At 44.0% G+C, this 18042-nt stretch overlaps 1 protein-coding gene across 1 annotated transcript in view; it reads right to left on the bottom strand.

Annotated features, from left to right (window-relative positions):
* Fam189a2 (family with sequence similarity 189 member A2) overlaps positions 1–18042 on the bottom strand; it is a 64244-nt gene that overhangs the window by 14123 nt on the left and 32079 nt on the right. The window contains exons 3-5 of the mRNA XM_004652985.2: positions 12192–12302; positions 2302–2430; positions 23–130 (exon numbers count right to left, since the gene is read on the bottom strand). Of these exons, the coding sequence (XP_004653042.2) occupies positions 23–130; positions 2302–2430; positions 12192–12302 (348 nt within the window). The remainder of the gene's footprint in view (positions 1–22; positions 131–2301; positions 2431–12191; positions 12303–18042) is intronic.

The raw sequence follows: 18042 nt of genomic DNA, 5'->3' as shown, positions 1-18042 counted from the left end.
CCAGTGCAGTGCCGAAACTTACGATGCACGACCTTCTTGTGGCGAATATCTGGAGGTAGCGAAGGGCAGCGGCCACCAAGCACACAGTGGTGGTCAGGGCATTCAAGGCACACAGGGCAAAGAGTACTTTCTGGAACATAGGAAAATGAGACCACTGAGTACGTTAGTGCAGAAGACCAGACGCAGTGTATAGTCATATGCAGAACAACACTGTCCTGAGAAGCATGTGGGAGGTTGAGGTGGCATCTGGCTTATAGGGGGTGCTGAATTTGCTCCCCACTTTGACAATGCTCTGCACAAGTGTGAGCTTCTCAAGGTTTAAATCTTATTTCAGGATCTGTGATCCCAGCAATTTAATACCTTTAATCCCACACCTTTAATCCCAGCACTTGGGAGGCAGAGGTAGGAGGCCAGTGTTCAAGCCAGCCTGGGACTACATAGTGAATTCCAGGTGAGCTTGGCTAAAGTGAGACCCTACCTAAAAAAAAAAAAAAAAAAAAATAAAGTTGGGCACAGTGGTACATATCCACAATCCCAGTACCATCAAGGCTAAGGCAGAAGGATTGCCAATTCCGGGCCAGCCTACACTAACACATAGCAAGACTCCATCTCACGCATGAAAGATAATAATGGAACAACTTCTATTAGAAGCTTCCTATCTCAGAAAGAGCTGTATGATGAGAGTGCAATTAGTCTCCCCTCCCCCCTCTCATAGTCACTGATTCAGCCAGCCAGAGATGGAGAACACTCAGAAAAAGGATTTGCCTGTGATGAACATATAGATTTTTTTCTTGTCGCATTTTAAAATACTTACATAGCATGAGATATTGCAAACAATCTATAGCTGGCTTAAACATACTGGAGGATGTGTGCAGGGCTTATAAAAATTCTATGCCACATAGAGAAGGGTTCAGGCAAGACAGATTTTGGTCTCCTCGGGGATCCTGGAGCCAATTCCTCCTAGATACTGAGAGACAACTGTATTTCCTTCGTCAAGTATCCAAATACCATCTAGAAATGTTTCTTCCAGGAGAGCAGCAAGGTTATCTTCTGAAATTGTGTCCCCTGGGATAGCGACTGCCGGCTTCCTGGCGTGGCAACCTGCTGTTCAATTCGTAACCACTTGTTCTATTTTGGGAGAACCTGGCAGTGCTGCCCCAGGTGCCCAACTAGGACACAGCAGGGGAATAAATACGACCTCTCTCCTCCAAGCACGTGTCTCAAAATAGCAGCTCGGGCCACTCCACCAGTTGCTGTGGCTACAGCCCTGGCTCCTTAGTGGGGCTTTCCCTCCCCACAAGCTAAGTCAGACTTAGAAAGTTCAGGGTGATTCAGGTTCCAACTATGCAAAAGCCAAAGAAAGCTGGCCATTTTAACATCCTGCATAGCCCAAAACTGGCACCTCTCTCCCTCTCTACTCCCTTTCTCTTTCTCTCTTTCTCAGATCTCTCCTCCCCACAAAAATAAACTCAAAACAAAGATCTAAAAAAACTGTTGGTGGCAGACTGTCCCCAAACTAATAACTTTTGGATTCACCAACTGATTTTTGTCAAGCCCACCAACAGACTACAGACTTTTGTCCAAGTTCCCAGGAAAGGCTACCTTTGCATTTCTCTTTGAGCTGGATCACTTGTTTATTTTGTTCTTTTGCTTATTATAGGTATTGTCTATTAAGCACAATATAAAGAACTTGAATTTCTCTGAGTCTTCTAGCTGATCTCTCTCCTCAGTCTATCTGTCACAGAATGGCAACATCCCATAGGCCATATGCCTCACACGTCACACGAACATCAGCATGCAACCTAATGACCTTGTTAACAGCATCATCGTGTATGTGTGTGCATAAAGATACCCATAAACATATACATATATAGTTAAGCTTCTTTCCATTTTTTTTCAGTTTACAATTCTTGAACACAAGGAAATATCCCCATATATAATTTATGACACAAAAATCTGTGGCTGGGGCTGGAGAGATGGCTTAATATTTGAGTGGTTACCTACAAAGCCTAAGGACCCAGTTTGATTCCCTAGGACCCATGCATCTGGAGTTCATTTGCAATGGCTAAGAGGCCCTGGCATGCTCATTCTCTCTCTCATAAATAAATAATTTAAAAAAGCAAAGAATATGTAGTTCTTTCTACACTAAGATCTGACTTTGGTTCTTAGTGAGGAATGGCTGGTATTTGTTTTCAGCAGCGTGATTACTGAAGGGCAATATCAAAATGGTCATAAATCACGTGGCTGCCTTTGAGTGTTTGATGGTGTAGTTCTTGGTGGGCTGTAGTCTACCCAACATACCTTGAGGAGAAGGTGAACAGCGCTACAGGGCTGAACAGGAAAGAGTTTCAAGGCATTTTCTTTGTCTGTGCACTTGGCTGGCTGGAATTCTTCACAACAGAAGCAAATCTTGCCTTCACCTAAGTCCACCTTCAGGAAAGAAGCAGAACAGTGATTCAAATATTCAGAAAAAGCACCCTTGACAGGCCACAGAGCACCAATTCTACAGAACAAGTTGTGGCAGGTTTCCATGTCAGGCAATGCCTGGATCAGTCAGGGTAAGAAAGGGTACGCTACAGAAACAAGCCCAAGCCCAGATCCCACAGCCTTTAGTAAACGTGATTTTTTTTTCTTTTTTTCTTTTTTTTTTTTTTTTGCAGGCATACCACAAGTCCACAGCAGGTCAGAAGCATCTCTGCCTGTCATGTTCCCTGGGGGACTCAGACTTATGGAACATCTATCATCTCGGTGCCCTGGCATGACTGACATTTCACTTATCAGAGCTGACAATCCTCTATGAAAGCTTCTCCTGGCAAATGATGCTCATCCCTTTAGCTTACAACTTCATGGCCAAATCCAATCACACGGCTGCCCTGGACTCCAAGATGGCAGGGCAGTGCAGCCCACCACGGGTGTGCAAGAAGCCCATGAGGCATCTGGTGGGCAGTTCCCCTGGGTTGCGTAAACTTAGAGAGACCTCCTGGTACCCATCTCCAGCGCAATTGTAGGTTTTTATTTGAAATGGTAATTGATGAATGATCTGGTGACGTTTTCAGTGAGAGCTGCAAACTTCTGGTTACTGTTCCAAGTTTTTCTTGAGTCAAGCTGTGAAAATAAGGCACAGCTGGTTTGGCAGATAAGACCCATACCCTGAGGGCAGAGGGCATTTCCTCCTCTGCTGCCTGAGCTGTTGGAGGTGATGTTTTCTTCCAAAAAGGAAAGAGGGTGCTTCATTCACTAACTGTTCATTAGGTAGCTCTCACTTCACTAGCTGCAAAGCTCTTGAGTAACCTTCAAGAGACTGAACATTCACACTATTTTCCATTCTAAGAGAGGAGAGGGAGAAGCCATTTTCTCTTACTGAATTTAAGATTCCTAACCACTAGTTATAGTAATGGTGGTGGGATGGGAAGCTGTGCTTTTTCTTTTGGTATAAAATTTGCATATGCATAAAAATTACATCCAAATCTTAAGTATATCACTTGAGTTTTGATCAATACACACACCCGTGTCACATAAACCTTTATCAAAACAGGACATGGGCTGGAGAGATGGCTTACTGGCTAAGGTATTTGCCTGCAAAGGTAAAGGATCCAGGTTTAATTCCCCAGGACCTACAAAAGCCAGATGTACAAAATAGCACATGTGTCTGGAGTTCATTTGTAGTGGCTAAAGGCCCTGAACCACCCAGTCAGTCTCCCTCTCTTCCTCCCTCCATCCCTCTCTCAAACAAATAAATAAAGTAGTTTTTATAAACCAAGGGCTGGAGACATGGCTTAGCATTTAAGGTGCTTGCCTGCAAAGCCAAAAGGCCCAGGTTGAATTCCCCAGGACCCACATAAGCCAGATGCACAAGGTGGCACATGTGTCTGGAGTTCCATTGCAGGGCTGGAGGCCCTGGTGTGCCCATCCTCTCACTCCCTCTCACTCCCTCTCACTCCCTCTCTCTCCCTGCCTCTTTCTCTATCTGTCTCTCTCTCTCAAATAAATAAAAATTTTAAAAAAACAGAACATTACCACATGCAGAGAAAATGCCCTCATGCCTCTTGTCCATCAGTCTCTGCCCACTCACATCCTTCCCACAGGCAACCAGTGTTCTTCCTTTTGTTCACATGAATTACTTTGACCTCTTCAAGGACCCCATGGAACCTAAGTTTTCACTCCTTATCTTAAAATCACATGAGAAGGGATGCATTACTTTATCAAGTTTTGATATAAATTTGATCACGATTATAAAGAATGACAACTAGAGTTTCCCTGACAGGCTTTATAAGCCCTATCAGTCCATTCCTTCATGTCCATATTCCTTCTGTTTGTCTACAGAGACCACAACCTCAGCCATGACCCCATGCCTCAAATCCATAACCCACACACAGAGGCACAAAGCTGTCTGCAGTGGAATCTTTCCACGACTGTCTCACATGTTTGATGATCCATATTACTGTTAATGTTGACACTAGCCCCTCACCTTCTAAAGGACTATCAATATGCTTTCTCTAAGCAAGGTCTCAATAGATGTGCACCACCCCCATCTCTCACAATCCCCAGCTTCCCTTTACCCCTCTCTCACAGCCAGTGGCCCCCTCCCATTAATTGAATTCAGCAGGAAAACATTAGCTGGAGACCTGGAGGAGGAACCTCCGCTAGGTCTCCAGCTGAGTAGTTCCTCAGTTCGTGCCAACAGCACTACTGGGGAAAACAAGTGAGCCCTCCCAGAGATGACAGCAGTCTCCAGTCAGCCCTTCTGCTCACAGGAACCACATTCACTTTCTTGACATGACTCAGTGTGCTTTCTATTCCTGGTTTTTGGTGCAAGCCTCCAGACCTTGTATCAGACCTCTATTTCCTTGGCTTTGCTAGGTCTCATCTTAAAAAGCACTCCATTTGATACCTTCCAGTGAGTTGTTGGCTAGGGTGGTACCTGATGACCCCAAAACATCACAGGCCATTGCCAAGGCTCTTGGTGTCCCACCTGAAATAGATGTAAGGCCCTATTGCTGAAGATCCCACATGCTTGGGCTGCAAGGTCACTGAGAAATCAAGCTGGAGCTCAACTGAAAGCCTCCTCCTTGTAGACCAGCTGACAGAAAGCTGGAAAAAGGTATGCTGCATGTAGCACTATAGGAAAGAGAAATCATCAATGGTGATAAACAATAATGGATATTGCAAGCATTAAGACTGGTCAGCAAGGCCACATGGCATGTCTGTTGTAGTGGAAACCAACTGCTCTCTAATTGGGCTTGAGGCCTGCTCCACAGGAGGGAAATACATGCCTGGTACTGAAAACCTAGTCAAAAGCCCATGGCGGGGCAGGAAGTGGGGAGGTCATGAGCCCTAGGGGAGTAAAGACTGCTATTGTCTGGCTAAATGCATGTATTATGCTTTTAGCATTTTTCTTAAAGTACATGTCCATATACTAATGCCACTCTCACTTTTAGTTAGAGAAGCTTCTCTTTCAGATGGTGGCAACCACTGGGATAACTCAAAAAGCACCATAGTGCTGAGAAGTGACAATGCAGTGTTCCATACCAAGACATCTCTATCTTCCAAGGCTCAGAGTCCATTGCAGAAAAGGTGGCAGAAAGAAGGTAAGAGCCAAGCTGGGCATGGTGATGCACATCTTTAATCTCAGCATTCTGGAGGCAGAGGTAGAAGGATCACCCTGAGACTACATAGTGAATTCTAGGTCAGCCTGGGCTAGAGTGAGACCCTACCTTGAAATCCCCCCCCCACCAAAAAATATACATATACCAAAGGAGGGGTAGGACTCCTTACAATGCAACCTTCCAGATACAAAATGGCCTGAATACACATGGCCTCACAATGCCTGGTACTACCTACACAAGACCCTCATAATAGGAGGAAAAGATGATGACATCAATATAAAAGAGAGGGGGCTGAGATATGATGAAGGATAGATATGTGAAGGGAAAGTGGGGAAGGGAGGGAATTATCATGATTTATTGCCTATAATTATGCAAGTTGTCAATTAAAAAAAAAAGTGAAAACAGCACTCCACCCTAGTTCATCCCTGCTCAAAGGCATTCAGTGAAGAAATGCCAATGCCTGGGCAGGCTCCATCAAGTCTGCACTACGCTCCCAACGCCAGATGTCCAAGTACACAGAAACTTCTGCTATCTGCGGTCGTTTTAGAGTGAGCCAGGTAGATGCATGCAACTTAATCCCTTGAATCGGGACTGTTTGAAAGTTTAATCATTACATAGATGGTCATGAATGACAAGCACTGTCCCCACTTGCTTCAAGGAAAGCCTGAGGCTCTGTGCGCATGGCTGCAGGCCACAGTGTGCTTGTATTCCTGCTCTGGCCCTGTCCTTGCCAGCTGGGACACTGCACCTTCAGTTTTAATCCTGCCTCTGCCTCATCAGTCTCTTGCCCTGACCCTCAAACAAACCTGTAGAAACCACCCCCCTACCCCAGTTTCAAATGCTAAACTTCTACCTTCTATTTCGATGTTAGAATTTTCTGGTTGGCTTTAAAAAATAAAACTAAAAACATGCTGGGGCCTTCTTTAGAAATCAAGGGATTGCAAGTTAAATTATGGCAACTATGAGCTCTCTGTTTAGCCCCATAGGACTGGCAAAACAGTAGAGAAACTACTGTGTGTAGAGCTGTGAGAGTTGCTGCTAGAAATGCAAGTTGAAGCCGTCTAATAAGAGAACGAGCTATTCATATTAAATTATGAATATTTATTTTCCCAATTATGTAAGAACATTGTTCAGCAGTTGCTGGTAAGTTTAAGTATCTTTACCACATAACCCAGCAATTCTATATCCAAGTATTTACTGGATAGAAAGGAAAACAGACTCCCCTCCCCCACAAAACCAAGCTATAATGTCCATAGAAATTTTATTCACATTATCCCTAAAATAGAGACCACCCAAATGTCCAAAAACAACAGAACTAATACATGAGTGTGTCTCTAAAATATGCTGAACAAGTCACACCAGAAAGTTATATACCACTGACTCCGTTTATAAGAAATTCAAGAGCAGGCGTAATGATAAAGGAAATAGGAATAGTTGTTGCCTGCAAGAGTAGAGACTGCCTGAAAAGGGATGCCAAAGAACTTTCTGGAGTGATAAGAATGCTCTGAACCTTGTTTTGGGTGTAACATGAGTTTATAGGTGTGTCAAGATGAGGGCACACATTGGTAAAAACCTCAATGGACTGCATAATAAGATCTGTGCATTTCACTGTCAATTTCACTGCAATTTAAAAAAAAAATGGTCAGAGCCATAAGACACTTAAACTCATAAGAAATGAGAGAAGCAGAAGAAAAGAGGCGCTACCAGAGACAGCCCTTGTCCTGAGAGCCTCCTCCGCTTAGAACGAATAGCCTCTGGGGGTTGCGCACGGCAGTTTGCGTCCACTGGCTAAAAGCAAAGCCCCAAGACACCACAACAAAAGCGAGGGAGGGCCACCATGATAGAGAAAGGAAATTAAAAGACACAGCAAGATCCAGGGTGGCATGCGTAATAGATGAAACATCATAAATAATCCCTGCCTCCTTACACATTCATTTGAATTCTATGAACATGGAAACATTATAAAAGAAATTTCCTCAGCTTGTTACCGAAGGAAGGTAGGAGAAAGATAGCTTTTTTTTTAGGCAGTTTTTTTTAGGCAGTCTGGGATTGAGGCTCAAAGAGGACCAAGAGATACCACCTTGTCCTGGCACAAGAAGGAAATACATCTAGTGTCTAATCGAGATCGATCTATAGCAGCCTCTGCTGGCCACTGTCTAACATGCTATCTTAATCAAATGGTTCAGGTAGGCTAGCTCTGAAATCCACCTACCAAATTTACTCGCCAATCAGGTCTTCCCCTTACATACCTGAATCTATCTGATACTATAAAAGGTATAGCCCCTCCTTCTCTCTGGATGCGACCCTCATTGTGTGTGTGTGTGTGTGTGTGTGTGTGTGTGTGTGTGTGTGACTCTCTCTTGGCTTGGGCCACAGGGACACACATGATTGTGACTTCCCCTCACCTAGCCTGGCAGAGGGATGGGGGGGGGGGCGGCAAGCATAACATTGTCTCTTTGTGTGTGTGTTTCGAGGTAGGGTCTGGCTCTAGCCCAGGCTTACCTGGAATTCACTCTGCAGTCTCACAGTGGCCTTGAATTCACGGTGTTCCTCCTACCTCGGCCTCCTGAGTGCTGAGATTAAAGGCGTGTGCCACCATGCCCAGGCATAACATTGTTTCTTGATCTAAGCTTTTCTGCTTGTCTCTGCTTTATAGTTTGGGGTACCGACCCTCTTTGATTGCATGCATGACTTTCCTCTGGTTTCTAAATTGACCATGTGCGTGCTTTTCTTACACTCCAGTCTACCATGAGGATGCTCTCACCAACTGTAGGCTTGCTACCTGTGGAATTTCTCTAAACTCCAGGTAACCATGAATGTAACTCTCATCACCATTCATTTCCTCTTTGAATCTCTTGGCCTCTGCTTTGATATCTGCTCTCTCAATATTTTCCTCACCATTTGTCCTCTGAACTCCCCTAAAAACACATGGCAAATGCAGGTTCCCCCCAGGTCTCCCCACACAGGCTCCTAAATTCTGCTTTCCCGTGCCTGCAGCTTCACCCTAACTTTTCTTTAGAAGCCTTAGCTTGCAGCTCTACTCTAGTTTTTTCCCCAAAACCTCAATTTTTGTTAAATAAACCTTATATATTATACATTCCACATGGAAGCATGTTTCCTAAACTCCACAGTTTGTGATTTCTCCCTTAGTTAAACCCTATAACTTGTGACTTCCCCCATAATAAACTTAATAATTCATAATTTATCCTTCTTGAGTCCATCTTTATTAATTCTTTATTAAAGTAGAGCAGAACCCAAAACTTGGAGTTCATAAATTCTGGGGACTCCTTCTGAACCCTCAAATCCTGCATCATTATCATGCATTTAGGGTGACTCATGTAGATGGAGAAGAAAAGGGAAGAGGACAGCAGTCTCTTCCCCTGAATATCACTTGTGCGTATGGAGCATGGCTGGGGTTACTGGGAACCCCTGAGAGAAAAGAGAACTAGATACTGTTCTCAAGGAGATTTCAGCCCAGAAAAAGCCAAACATGAACGTCTTTGGTCCAAAGGGAAATAAATACCTAAAAGAAGCCCAGGGAGAAGAATCTGAAAGAGTGTTCTCTAGGGATCAGGAACTCCTTTCTGAAGGAAGGAGCCATTGAATGGAGCCTTAAAGGCCTGGAGCAGTGGAACAGGAAGTGAGGGCAAGGAAATTCAACTCGAGGGACAGATAGGACTGTCTGAAACAAGAAGGTAGGGCAGAGCCAAGTGCGGTGACATCTACAGATGGTCTGAGCACTACAGGAGGCTGAGGCAAAAGGATTCCTTGAGCCAAGGAGTAGGCAACACACTGACCCTGTCTCAAAACCACAGGAGGCCCACACACCACTGTTGGAGTTCCCACCCTGTCTCTGGTGAGCCCTGAGATGCCCCAGCATGTCTGCAAGGATTCAACAACAACACTAATGGAAAATAACCTTTGCAGTTACTATCACAAAGGATATGAGGTGAAGACACACTCCTATGGGATGAAGAAAGGTAGACACTAGCCTTCTGGAGAACTCTCTGGGGATAAACTAGAACATATGATCACAGTTATACAGGGTCCCCACCAGGGCACAATGCCAGACTGGTCCTTGAACAGACAAGAGAAAGGACGGAAAATCTAGCCCAGGTCCTGGCTGGTCATCTAGACAAGAACCTCCATGTGAAGTCCTGGAAGATGAGGACCATGAAGGGATTCATCACTTCCCAGGTCCTTAAACACAAGGCCAGCACCCCAAAGCCAGCAGCCACTATGGCCAAACTGTGGAAATGTTCTAGAAGAAACTAGTCTGTAAGCCTGTTCTCTTTCTACATACTTTATATACCTATGGCTTCAAGCAAACAAACAAAAGGAAGGGCAGGATCCTGGGAATAACATGTGGATTTTGGCTCAATTACAGAGGGTGTGAGCTACTCCAGTTCAAGGGTAGGGTGAGGGCAAGTCAGACAGGCCTTCAAATCCACAGAAGGCATGTGCTTCCACAATGTAAATTTACTAAGCAATGGAGTGACAACATTCCTTTAAAATAGTAAAAACCAGCAGGTAGTGCACTACACATTGTTGTGATCCCAGATTTGGGGAGAGTGAGACTGGGAGATTGTGAGTTTAAGGCCAACCTGGGGTACATGAACAGATTGTCTCAAACCAAACAAAAACTATACTTTCTATTTTGCCTGAAGAAATTAGTCATATCAACTGACAGGCCACTGTTTATCACTAACATTTTGGATGTATGTACCTGCATGTTCATGTGGGTGTGAGTGTACCTGTGTGTGCCAGAGGACAAGAGCAGGTGTTATGCCTCAGCACCAGAACCTTCTTTGAAACAGGCTCTCTCATTAGCCTGTAGCTCCCCAAGCAGGCTGGCCAGCAAGCCCCAGGGACTTGCCCATCTCTGCCTCCCCAGCACTGGCAATCACAGGTGTGGGCCAACACACCCAGCTTTTTTTTTCACGTGGGTTCTGGACATCGAACTCAAACCCTCACACTTGTAAGGAAGAACTTTGCTGACTAAGCTGTTTCCCCAGCACTGTTCCTAGCCTTTTAATAAAATCTCTAATGTTTATTTTTTAAACATTAAAAATTATAATGAATGATAGGAAAGATCAGCAGGTTTTGTGATTCCCTGGGGCATTTTCCTGCCTGCAGAGGAAGGTCATGGGCTTCACTGCAAAAGCTTGATCACAGCTTTTTTAAAGATAGGCTAGCCCTTTTGGCTTGCATGCTCCTGGTTTCTATGGGGTGGGCCTGCCACGGAACCAAATTCCAAATATATGAAAGTGACCATGACTTAGGAAGAGTCCACTCCTTTTCTCTTTATGCCAAGGGAGACATTTATGACTGAGAAGTCTTAAAAGAAAAAAAAAAGTTCAGATAAGGCCAGCAATTCCACTTCTGGGTCATATACTCACGAGAATTGAGAGCAAAGAAATATGTGTAGCCTCATGGTCATGGCAGCTTGGTACACAATGGGCAAAAGAGGGAAGCAGCCCAAGGGCCCATCTACAGATAATGGGTGAACACAATGGAGTATACTTACTTACAATGGACCATTATTCAGCCTTTAAACCATACTATCCTATAACGTACCTCGAGGATAACATGCTAAGTTATCCACAGACAAAGTCTCTATGAGGCCACAAATAGGAGCTACTTCAGAATGTCTGAATTGATAGAAATGGACAACGGAATGGTGCCTGCTGGGAAGGCGGGGGAAAGGATGATGGGAATATGCTTCAAGCTTCAGTTTTGTGAGAAGAGCTCTGAAGAATGCTTGCACAGTAGTACCAATGTGTGCAACACTACTGAACTGCACATGGAAAGTGGTTTACATGATCAATTTTATTTTATTTATTTGCAAGGAGGGAGGGACAGGGGAGAGGGAAGGAATGGGCACAGCACACCAGGGCCTTTAGCCGTTGCAAATGAGCTCCAGATACATGTGCCACTTTGTGCATCTGGCTTTATGTGGGTACCTGGGAATCAGACCCGAGTCATTAGGCTTTGCAGGCAAGAACCTGAACCACTGAGCCATCTCTCCAGCCCACATATGATCAATTTTATGCATATTTTACTAACATGTTAGAAAACAATTGAGTCCATAACCTCTTGTCCATGGTTGTGAGGTACCAAAGCTGTGAAGACCACAAGCCTGGATTGCAGCCTGCTGTCCCAGACTCCAAGGCGCGCCGTGTAACAAATGGTGGCTGCACCATGTTTACCTTCTAGAATCATAAAATCTTGAAACACTGATGCACACCTGGTCTCCAAAGCTTTCAGATAAAGAACTGTTGACGTCAATTCTGCTAACACCCACTTTCCCTCTTCAGATAACCACAAGGAGGTCCATCGTGGAGAGCAGAGCCATCCAATCCCCGTGAGAGGAATCGTGCCACTCTGGCTCTGGGCCTGGCTTGCTGCTCGCTACTCATTGCTCTGGCCTAACCATTGACAAGTGATTGAAATCTTTAGCAGCAGTCACCCTTTGATTGGTTTCCCCACTTCACTTTTCCCCTCAGGACAGTAGTGCATGCTACACACCGGGAGGGCAGGCATGCCAGGCTCAGCCCTGGCACAGTGATGTTTAGCAGCACTTACCAGGTCACACCTGGGCACGCTGGATACAAACTGCGCCCCTTGACAGCCCAGGATGAATCCTGCGAGATTCAGGAGGACGCACACCACAGACAGCAGTACGAAGAGGTTTACCTGGAAAGGAGGGGATAGGCAGTGAGGAAAGAGGCACAGCTGAATAGATTGGTCTGTGACAATATATATAAGTGAGTGTGTGTGTGTGTGTGTGTGTGTGTGTGTGTGTGTGTATGTGTATGTGTATGTGTGTGTGTGTGGTACAGATCTTCCTCGTATTTTCTTTCAGGAGGAAATATTAAGAAAAAAAATAAGGGGCTGGAAAGATTGCTCAATGATTAAAGGCACTTGCTTGCAAAGCGTGACAGCCCAGGTTCAAATCTACAGTATCCACATAAAGCCAGACACACAAAGTGGTACATGTGTCTGGAGTTTACAGTGACAAAAAGCCCTGGTGTGCCCATACCCCTTCATTCATTCATTCATTCTCTCTCTCTCCTTGCAAATAAATAAATTGAAAAACAAATTAAATAATCTTACTCATAAAATTTTTGTGAATTTTACAATTTTTAATTTTTTGTTTATTTTTTATTTATTTATTTGAGGGCAACAGAGAGAGAAAGAAGCAGTCAGATAAAGGGAAAATGGGCACACTAGGGCCTCAGGCAACTGCAAACGAACTCCAGATGCATGTGCCACTTTGTGCATCTGGCTTACATGGGTCCTGGGGAATCAAGCCTCAAACTTGGGTCTTTAGGCTTCACAGGCAAGCACTTAACCATGAAGCCATTTCTCCAGCCTTGAATTTTACAATTTTTAAAATAATGCTAAGAAATGCCATGGAATCACAGGTCTTCTTGATAATCTTAAGCCCATACTTTTTTTCCTTTTTATAAATATTTCTTCCTCCTTGATCTTTGTTTTGTTTGCTGGCATTCACTATGTAGTCTCAGGGTGGCCTCACACTCATGGCGAACCTTCTACCTCTGCCTCCAAGTGCTGGGATTCAAGGCATGTGCCACCATGCCAGGCATCTTGACCTTTTATATGTATCTTATAGTAAGTCTTGTTTATTTCCACCTTGAGACTTTCTGGTTTTGCCCAAGTCCTGGATCAGCAGCAATAAGCAGGCACATGGAACACAGTGCACTGAGGAGCGCTGAGCCATAGATGCCCAGAACCCTCAGGAGAGAAAGGACAACAAGGGCAGGTCTTTCTCTGGCTTGAAACAGCTTAGGTACTAAAGGGGTAAACAACAACTTTCCATATTCTTCTTTTCCAAAGTTAAAAAGAGAATTACTTCCTGTATGTAAGAATTGAAAGAAGTTAATACAAATAAATAGATCTTTCAACCTGAGAGCTATGATTGTTACAAACCTTATCACAAACACAAAAGCAAATATAAAACATCAGAGCTAGGAACTATCAGTATTAAAACCAAGCATTAATGTAGATAGTTGATACTGCCAGATTTGGTTGGCAAATGAGTTCCCATACACAATCGAATACAGGAAACTTAGTGGGTTTTTTTTTCCCCCGCCAAGGTAGGGTCTCGCTCTAGCCCAGGCTGACCTGGAATTCACTATGTAGTCTCAGGGTGGCCCTGAACTCACGTCGATCCTTCTACCTCTGCCTCCCGAGTGCTGGGATTAAAGGCCGGCACCACCATGCCTGGCTAGGAAACTTGCTTTTTTACTGCGGTTATTTCAAGTCAAGCAGCAAAACACCTCCCTGGCCCCATTTTCTAAGTCAATATATAATACACATGATGCCATTCTTCCTAAAAGAAGTTTGATCCTCCTCTGCAAGCAGGGTTAGCTTCCTGCCTTTCACTGCTATTTGTTCGGTCATCAAATCCTCACAAGACTCTAGAGCAGCTGCTGTTGTGACTGCTGCAATGCCTCTGTGTCAAGACTCCACTTGAGCAGCACACAGCACATGACCCACTTGAACTGTGTTATTCATGACTGCGTGTAATCAGCAAGGGACAGAGCACAGTTTTCCCATATGGTCCTTCTGCCCATCAGCAAACCACTAATCTTTATAACTAAGTTAACACTGCCTCATAGAAAATGTGTGAGGGTCCATTACTCCCTACATTGAGCCCCAAATCTTTTTGCTAGAATATTAAATTGGACCCATCAAAAGAAGTAGTTCATAAAACCTATAGGCTAGAAGAAAATACACAGAAATTCACAAAAAAACGTTTTCATGATAGATGTGTATACAGAATATACAAATAACTCCTTGCCTCGGTAAAAAAGACAACTCAAAGAATTTGGGCAAATGAAGAGGAAAACAGAGCACACAGAGAAAGAGAGAGAGAGAGAGAGAGATCAAGAGAGAGAGAGTGTCAGAGTCCAGAACTGCCAAGAAGCGCATGAAATGACAAGGCACTTAACATTAGCCCTCATGAATGTAACTTAAAGCCAAAATGAGACATTACTTCACACCAACTAGGATGGTTAAAATTTAAAAGCCAGAGGCTGGGAGTTGGCTCAGTCCGCAAAGTGCTTACCACACAAGTGTGAGGGCTTGAATTTGGATCCCAAGCACCCACAAAAGAGCTGGGTGTGGTGGTGCATACCTGTAATCCAGCCCTGGGGAGGCAGAAAGAGAATGATCCCTGGGCCCTGTTACCTAGTCCGGTTGAATAGCTGAGCTCCAGGTTCAGTGAAACTTTGTCTCGAAAAAATAAGGTGGAAACAGATTGACACCTGACATTGACCTCTGGCTTCTGACCTGCACACATGATGATACTCATACACACTTGCACACACATCACACATGCACACACATCAATCACAAACAAAAAAATTTAAGCCAACAATCCCAAGTGTTGCTCAGAATGAGGGGCATTTGGACTCTCAGACATTTTTAAGGGAGAGAAAATAGTATAATCATTTTGGGAAGCTGTCCATGTCATAAAATTTAAATATAAATCTCCTGTGCAGACGTAGCCCAAATAACTGATGGAGACACTACTCTAAACTCCTTACTACTTAAATGTGAACTGTAAGATGTAACTTTTTTCCAAGGAATATAGTATACATATACAAGGAACAAAAGTAATTTTCTAGTGGAGAAAACATCCAACACATCTAGCAGCTATGATGGTGACCATGAGTTAAGTCAGTGGCATGTGCCCTGGATAAGATGTCTGGAAACAGTGCTTTACCATGGTGGTCTTTGTCCTTCAACAGACTCAGTCTAAAGCTAAGTACAAAATCAGACAATCTCAACCCTGCAAAATCCCCAGCAAGCACTCCTTAAATCTGTCAAAATCACCCAAAATAAGGGAAGTCTGAGAAACTGCCTCAGCCAAAAGGGGCCTCAGTAGACATGACAATTGGGTGGGATCCTGGACCGTAGATTAAACTGGGGAAATCTGGTGAGGAGGGTCTTTGGTGGGCAATGCTGTATCAATATGAGTTCATAGACTGTGTAGAGTGTAGCAAGCAAGATTTCAGTAGCCGGGACAGGAGCTCTATGTACTCTTTTTGCAATTTTTAAAAATCTGAGCTATTCCAAAATTTTTTAAAAAAAAGGCAAGTGAATATACAACATGGTTTACTCGGGAATGGGATATTTCAACATAGGAAGAAAGGAATGAGCTACAAATGTAAACCAGCAGCGTGACATTCAGAATAGATGATGCAAAAGATGATGCCCCGTGACTTCACTTGCCTGAGGTTCATGAGTAGATACGCTGTAACAGCAGAGGTCACAGCAGTGGTTGTGTGTCTGAAGCGCGGTGCGGGAAGAGACATGAAAGATGATTTTCACCAGTGCTCGGTGCTCAGAGCTCCACAGCTCGCGCTGGGAGAGCCCACCTGTCAGGAGAGCTAACACTGGCAATCCTATGTCCTTTGGAGGCATTTTCCTGCGCAATTGAGTTCTGTAAGTTATTTAGTGTTCTTTCTCTCTAGACGTTTGAGTCTGGTGGTGCTTGTCCAATTAAATAGTCTCAGATGTGGGAGAAAAAAAAAACTAACATTTTATAATGGTCACCTGTGTTTTAATTCAGTTTTTTAAATTTTTCACACTTGTACATGATATATTTTGATGGTAATGCCCTCCCATTACTTTGTGTGCCCCCTCCCCCACACCCCTGCCACAGAACACCTTCTTCTCCTTTTCCAACTGGTTCTTCTCGTTTGATGACTTCTTTGTTATTATTATGTTTCTCAGGAGAAGCCTGAATCCAACTGCCATGGCAGAAGTCTTAGAATCAAGTAAGTGAGCACATAAATAAATAAATATTTAAAAAATAATTAAAACATATGATGGACAAGAAGATGGAGAAAGCATGTCCCCAGGGCTTCCCTCCTACATTGGAAGAGCTGCCAATGACAAGGCCAACTCACGTCATCAGAATGCCACACCTGCGAAGTGCCGGACGACCTGGGCCACTGCATGTAGAGCATACACATCAGGCACTGGTCTCCTTGTATCTGCACATGGCACTACTGTTATTGAAACTCTAACCAAACTCCTTGGCCACATGACCACTGTGTTACTGTAGGGTAGCCAGCCCTGAGAGGCACATAGGAGGGGACATGGGGAAGTGAGGAGGCCTCTTTAAGAGGTGCATTCCGGTTCCAGAGAACCTGAATTCCACTAAAGCCAACTCCCTCTCAGGATTTACTCTTAAGAAACCAGAAATTCCAGGGTAGATAGAGAATGCCTTGCTACAACTTATAATTTAGCCAGTGAAACATGGCAGGAGCAGAAGAGCATCCTGAGATCTTTAAAGTGAGATGTGTAACCTGAGATCTAAAGAGAGTCCTTCCACCGCGAACAACTCAACTCAAACCTTTTATGCTGGGTCACTAAGTGAACTGGATTTTATAACAAATGCCTTACTGCAAAAGGTATTGTGTCTTTCTTTAATAAAACAGTTTGCAAGGATGTGCATTTAGTATGTACAGTGTATTAATGTGTGGTGTATGCATGTGTGTATACACACACTTTTCCAGGCACATGCATGAGGAGGTCAAAGGAAGCTTCCTGTGCCCTCCTCCATTGCTCATCTACTTTATTTCCTTGAGATGGGGGGGGGGGTCTTGCTGAACCTGGCTGATCAATACACTCCAATGACCCTCCTGTCTCAGTTCCCTTAGTGCTGGCACTGCAGACATGTGTGGCCATGCCTGGCTTTTTACCTTGTGTAGCTTTCTCCCTTCCCCTTTGTATTCCATCTGGTCCTCTGGCCCCTGGGATGGTGCCTCTGACATTCAGAGTGGGTCTTTTCCCCCTGTTCATTGTCCCACATGAAAATCCTTTCTAAACACCTCACAGACACAGCCAGAGGTATGATTTACTACAATTCCAGTCAACTTAACAAGAGTAGAAGCAGAAAACGGAGAAAGAAGAGAACAACATATCAATTTTTAGAAAAAGAGAAAAATAAGAGGCAGAAGAATATTCTAGAACAGGAAAGGTTAGAGTCAAAATAATCAAATGAGGGCTGGAGAGATGACTTAGCATTTAAGGCACTTGCCTGCAAAGCCTAAGGACCCATATTCGATTCTCCAGGTCCCACGTAAGCCAGGTGCATAAGGTGACACAAGCACACAAGGTCACACGTGCTCACAAGGTGAAGCACACACCTGGAGTTCGACTGTAGTGACTGGAGGCCCTGAAGTGCTTGCTCACTTGTCCGCTCTCTCTCTCTCCGCTCTTTCTCTCTCTCTCTCTCTCTCAAAAAAAATAACAAAATAATCAAATGAACTAAGTGAACTCTGATTGCATCCTGAGTTCTTAAAGACTTAAGTTTACAAGGAGGTATTTACTTTCTGATAATTCATAAAGCCACACATCTATACATAAAAGTGACTAAATCACATCTCTGTAAATT

Source organism: Jaculus jaculus, chromosome 1 (genome assembly GCF_020740685.1).
Source record: "Jaculus jaculus isolate mJacJac1 chromosome 1, mJacJac1.mat.Y.cur, whole genome shotgun sequence".
NCBI lineage: Eukaryota > Metazoa > Chordata > Mammalia > Rodentia > Dipodidae > Jaculus > Jaculus jaculus.
This window is presented reverse-complemented; position numbering and strand designations above follow the sequence as displayed.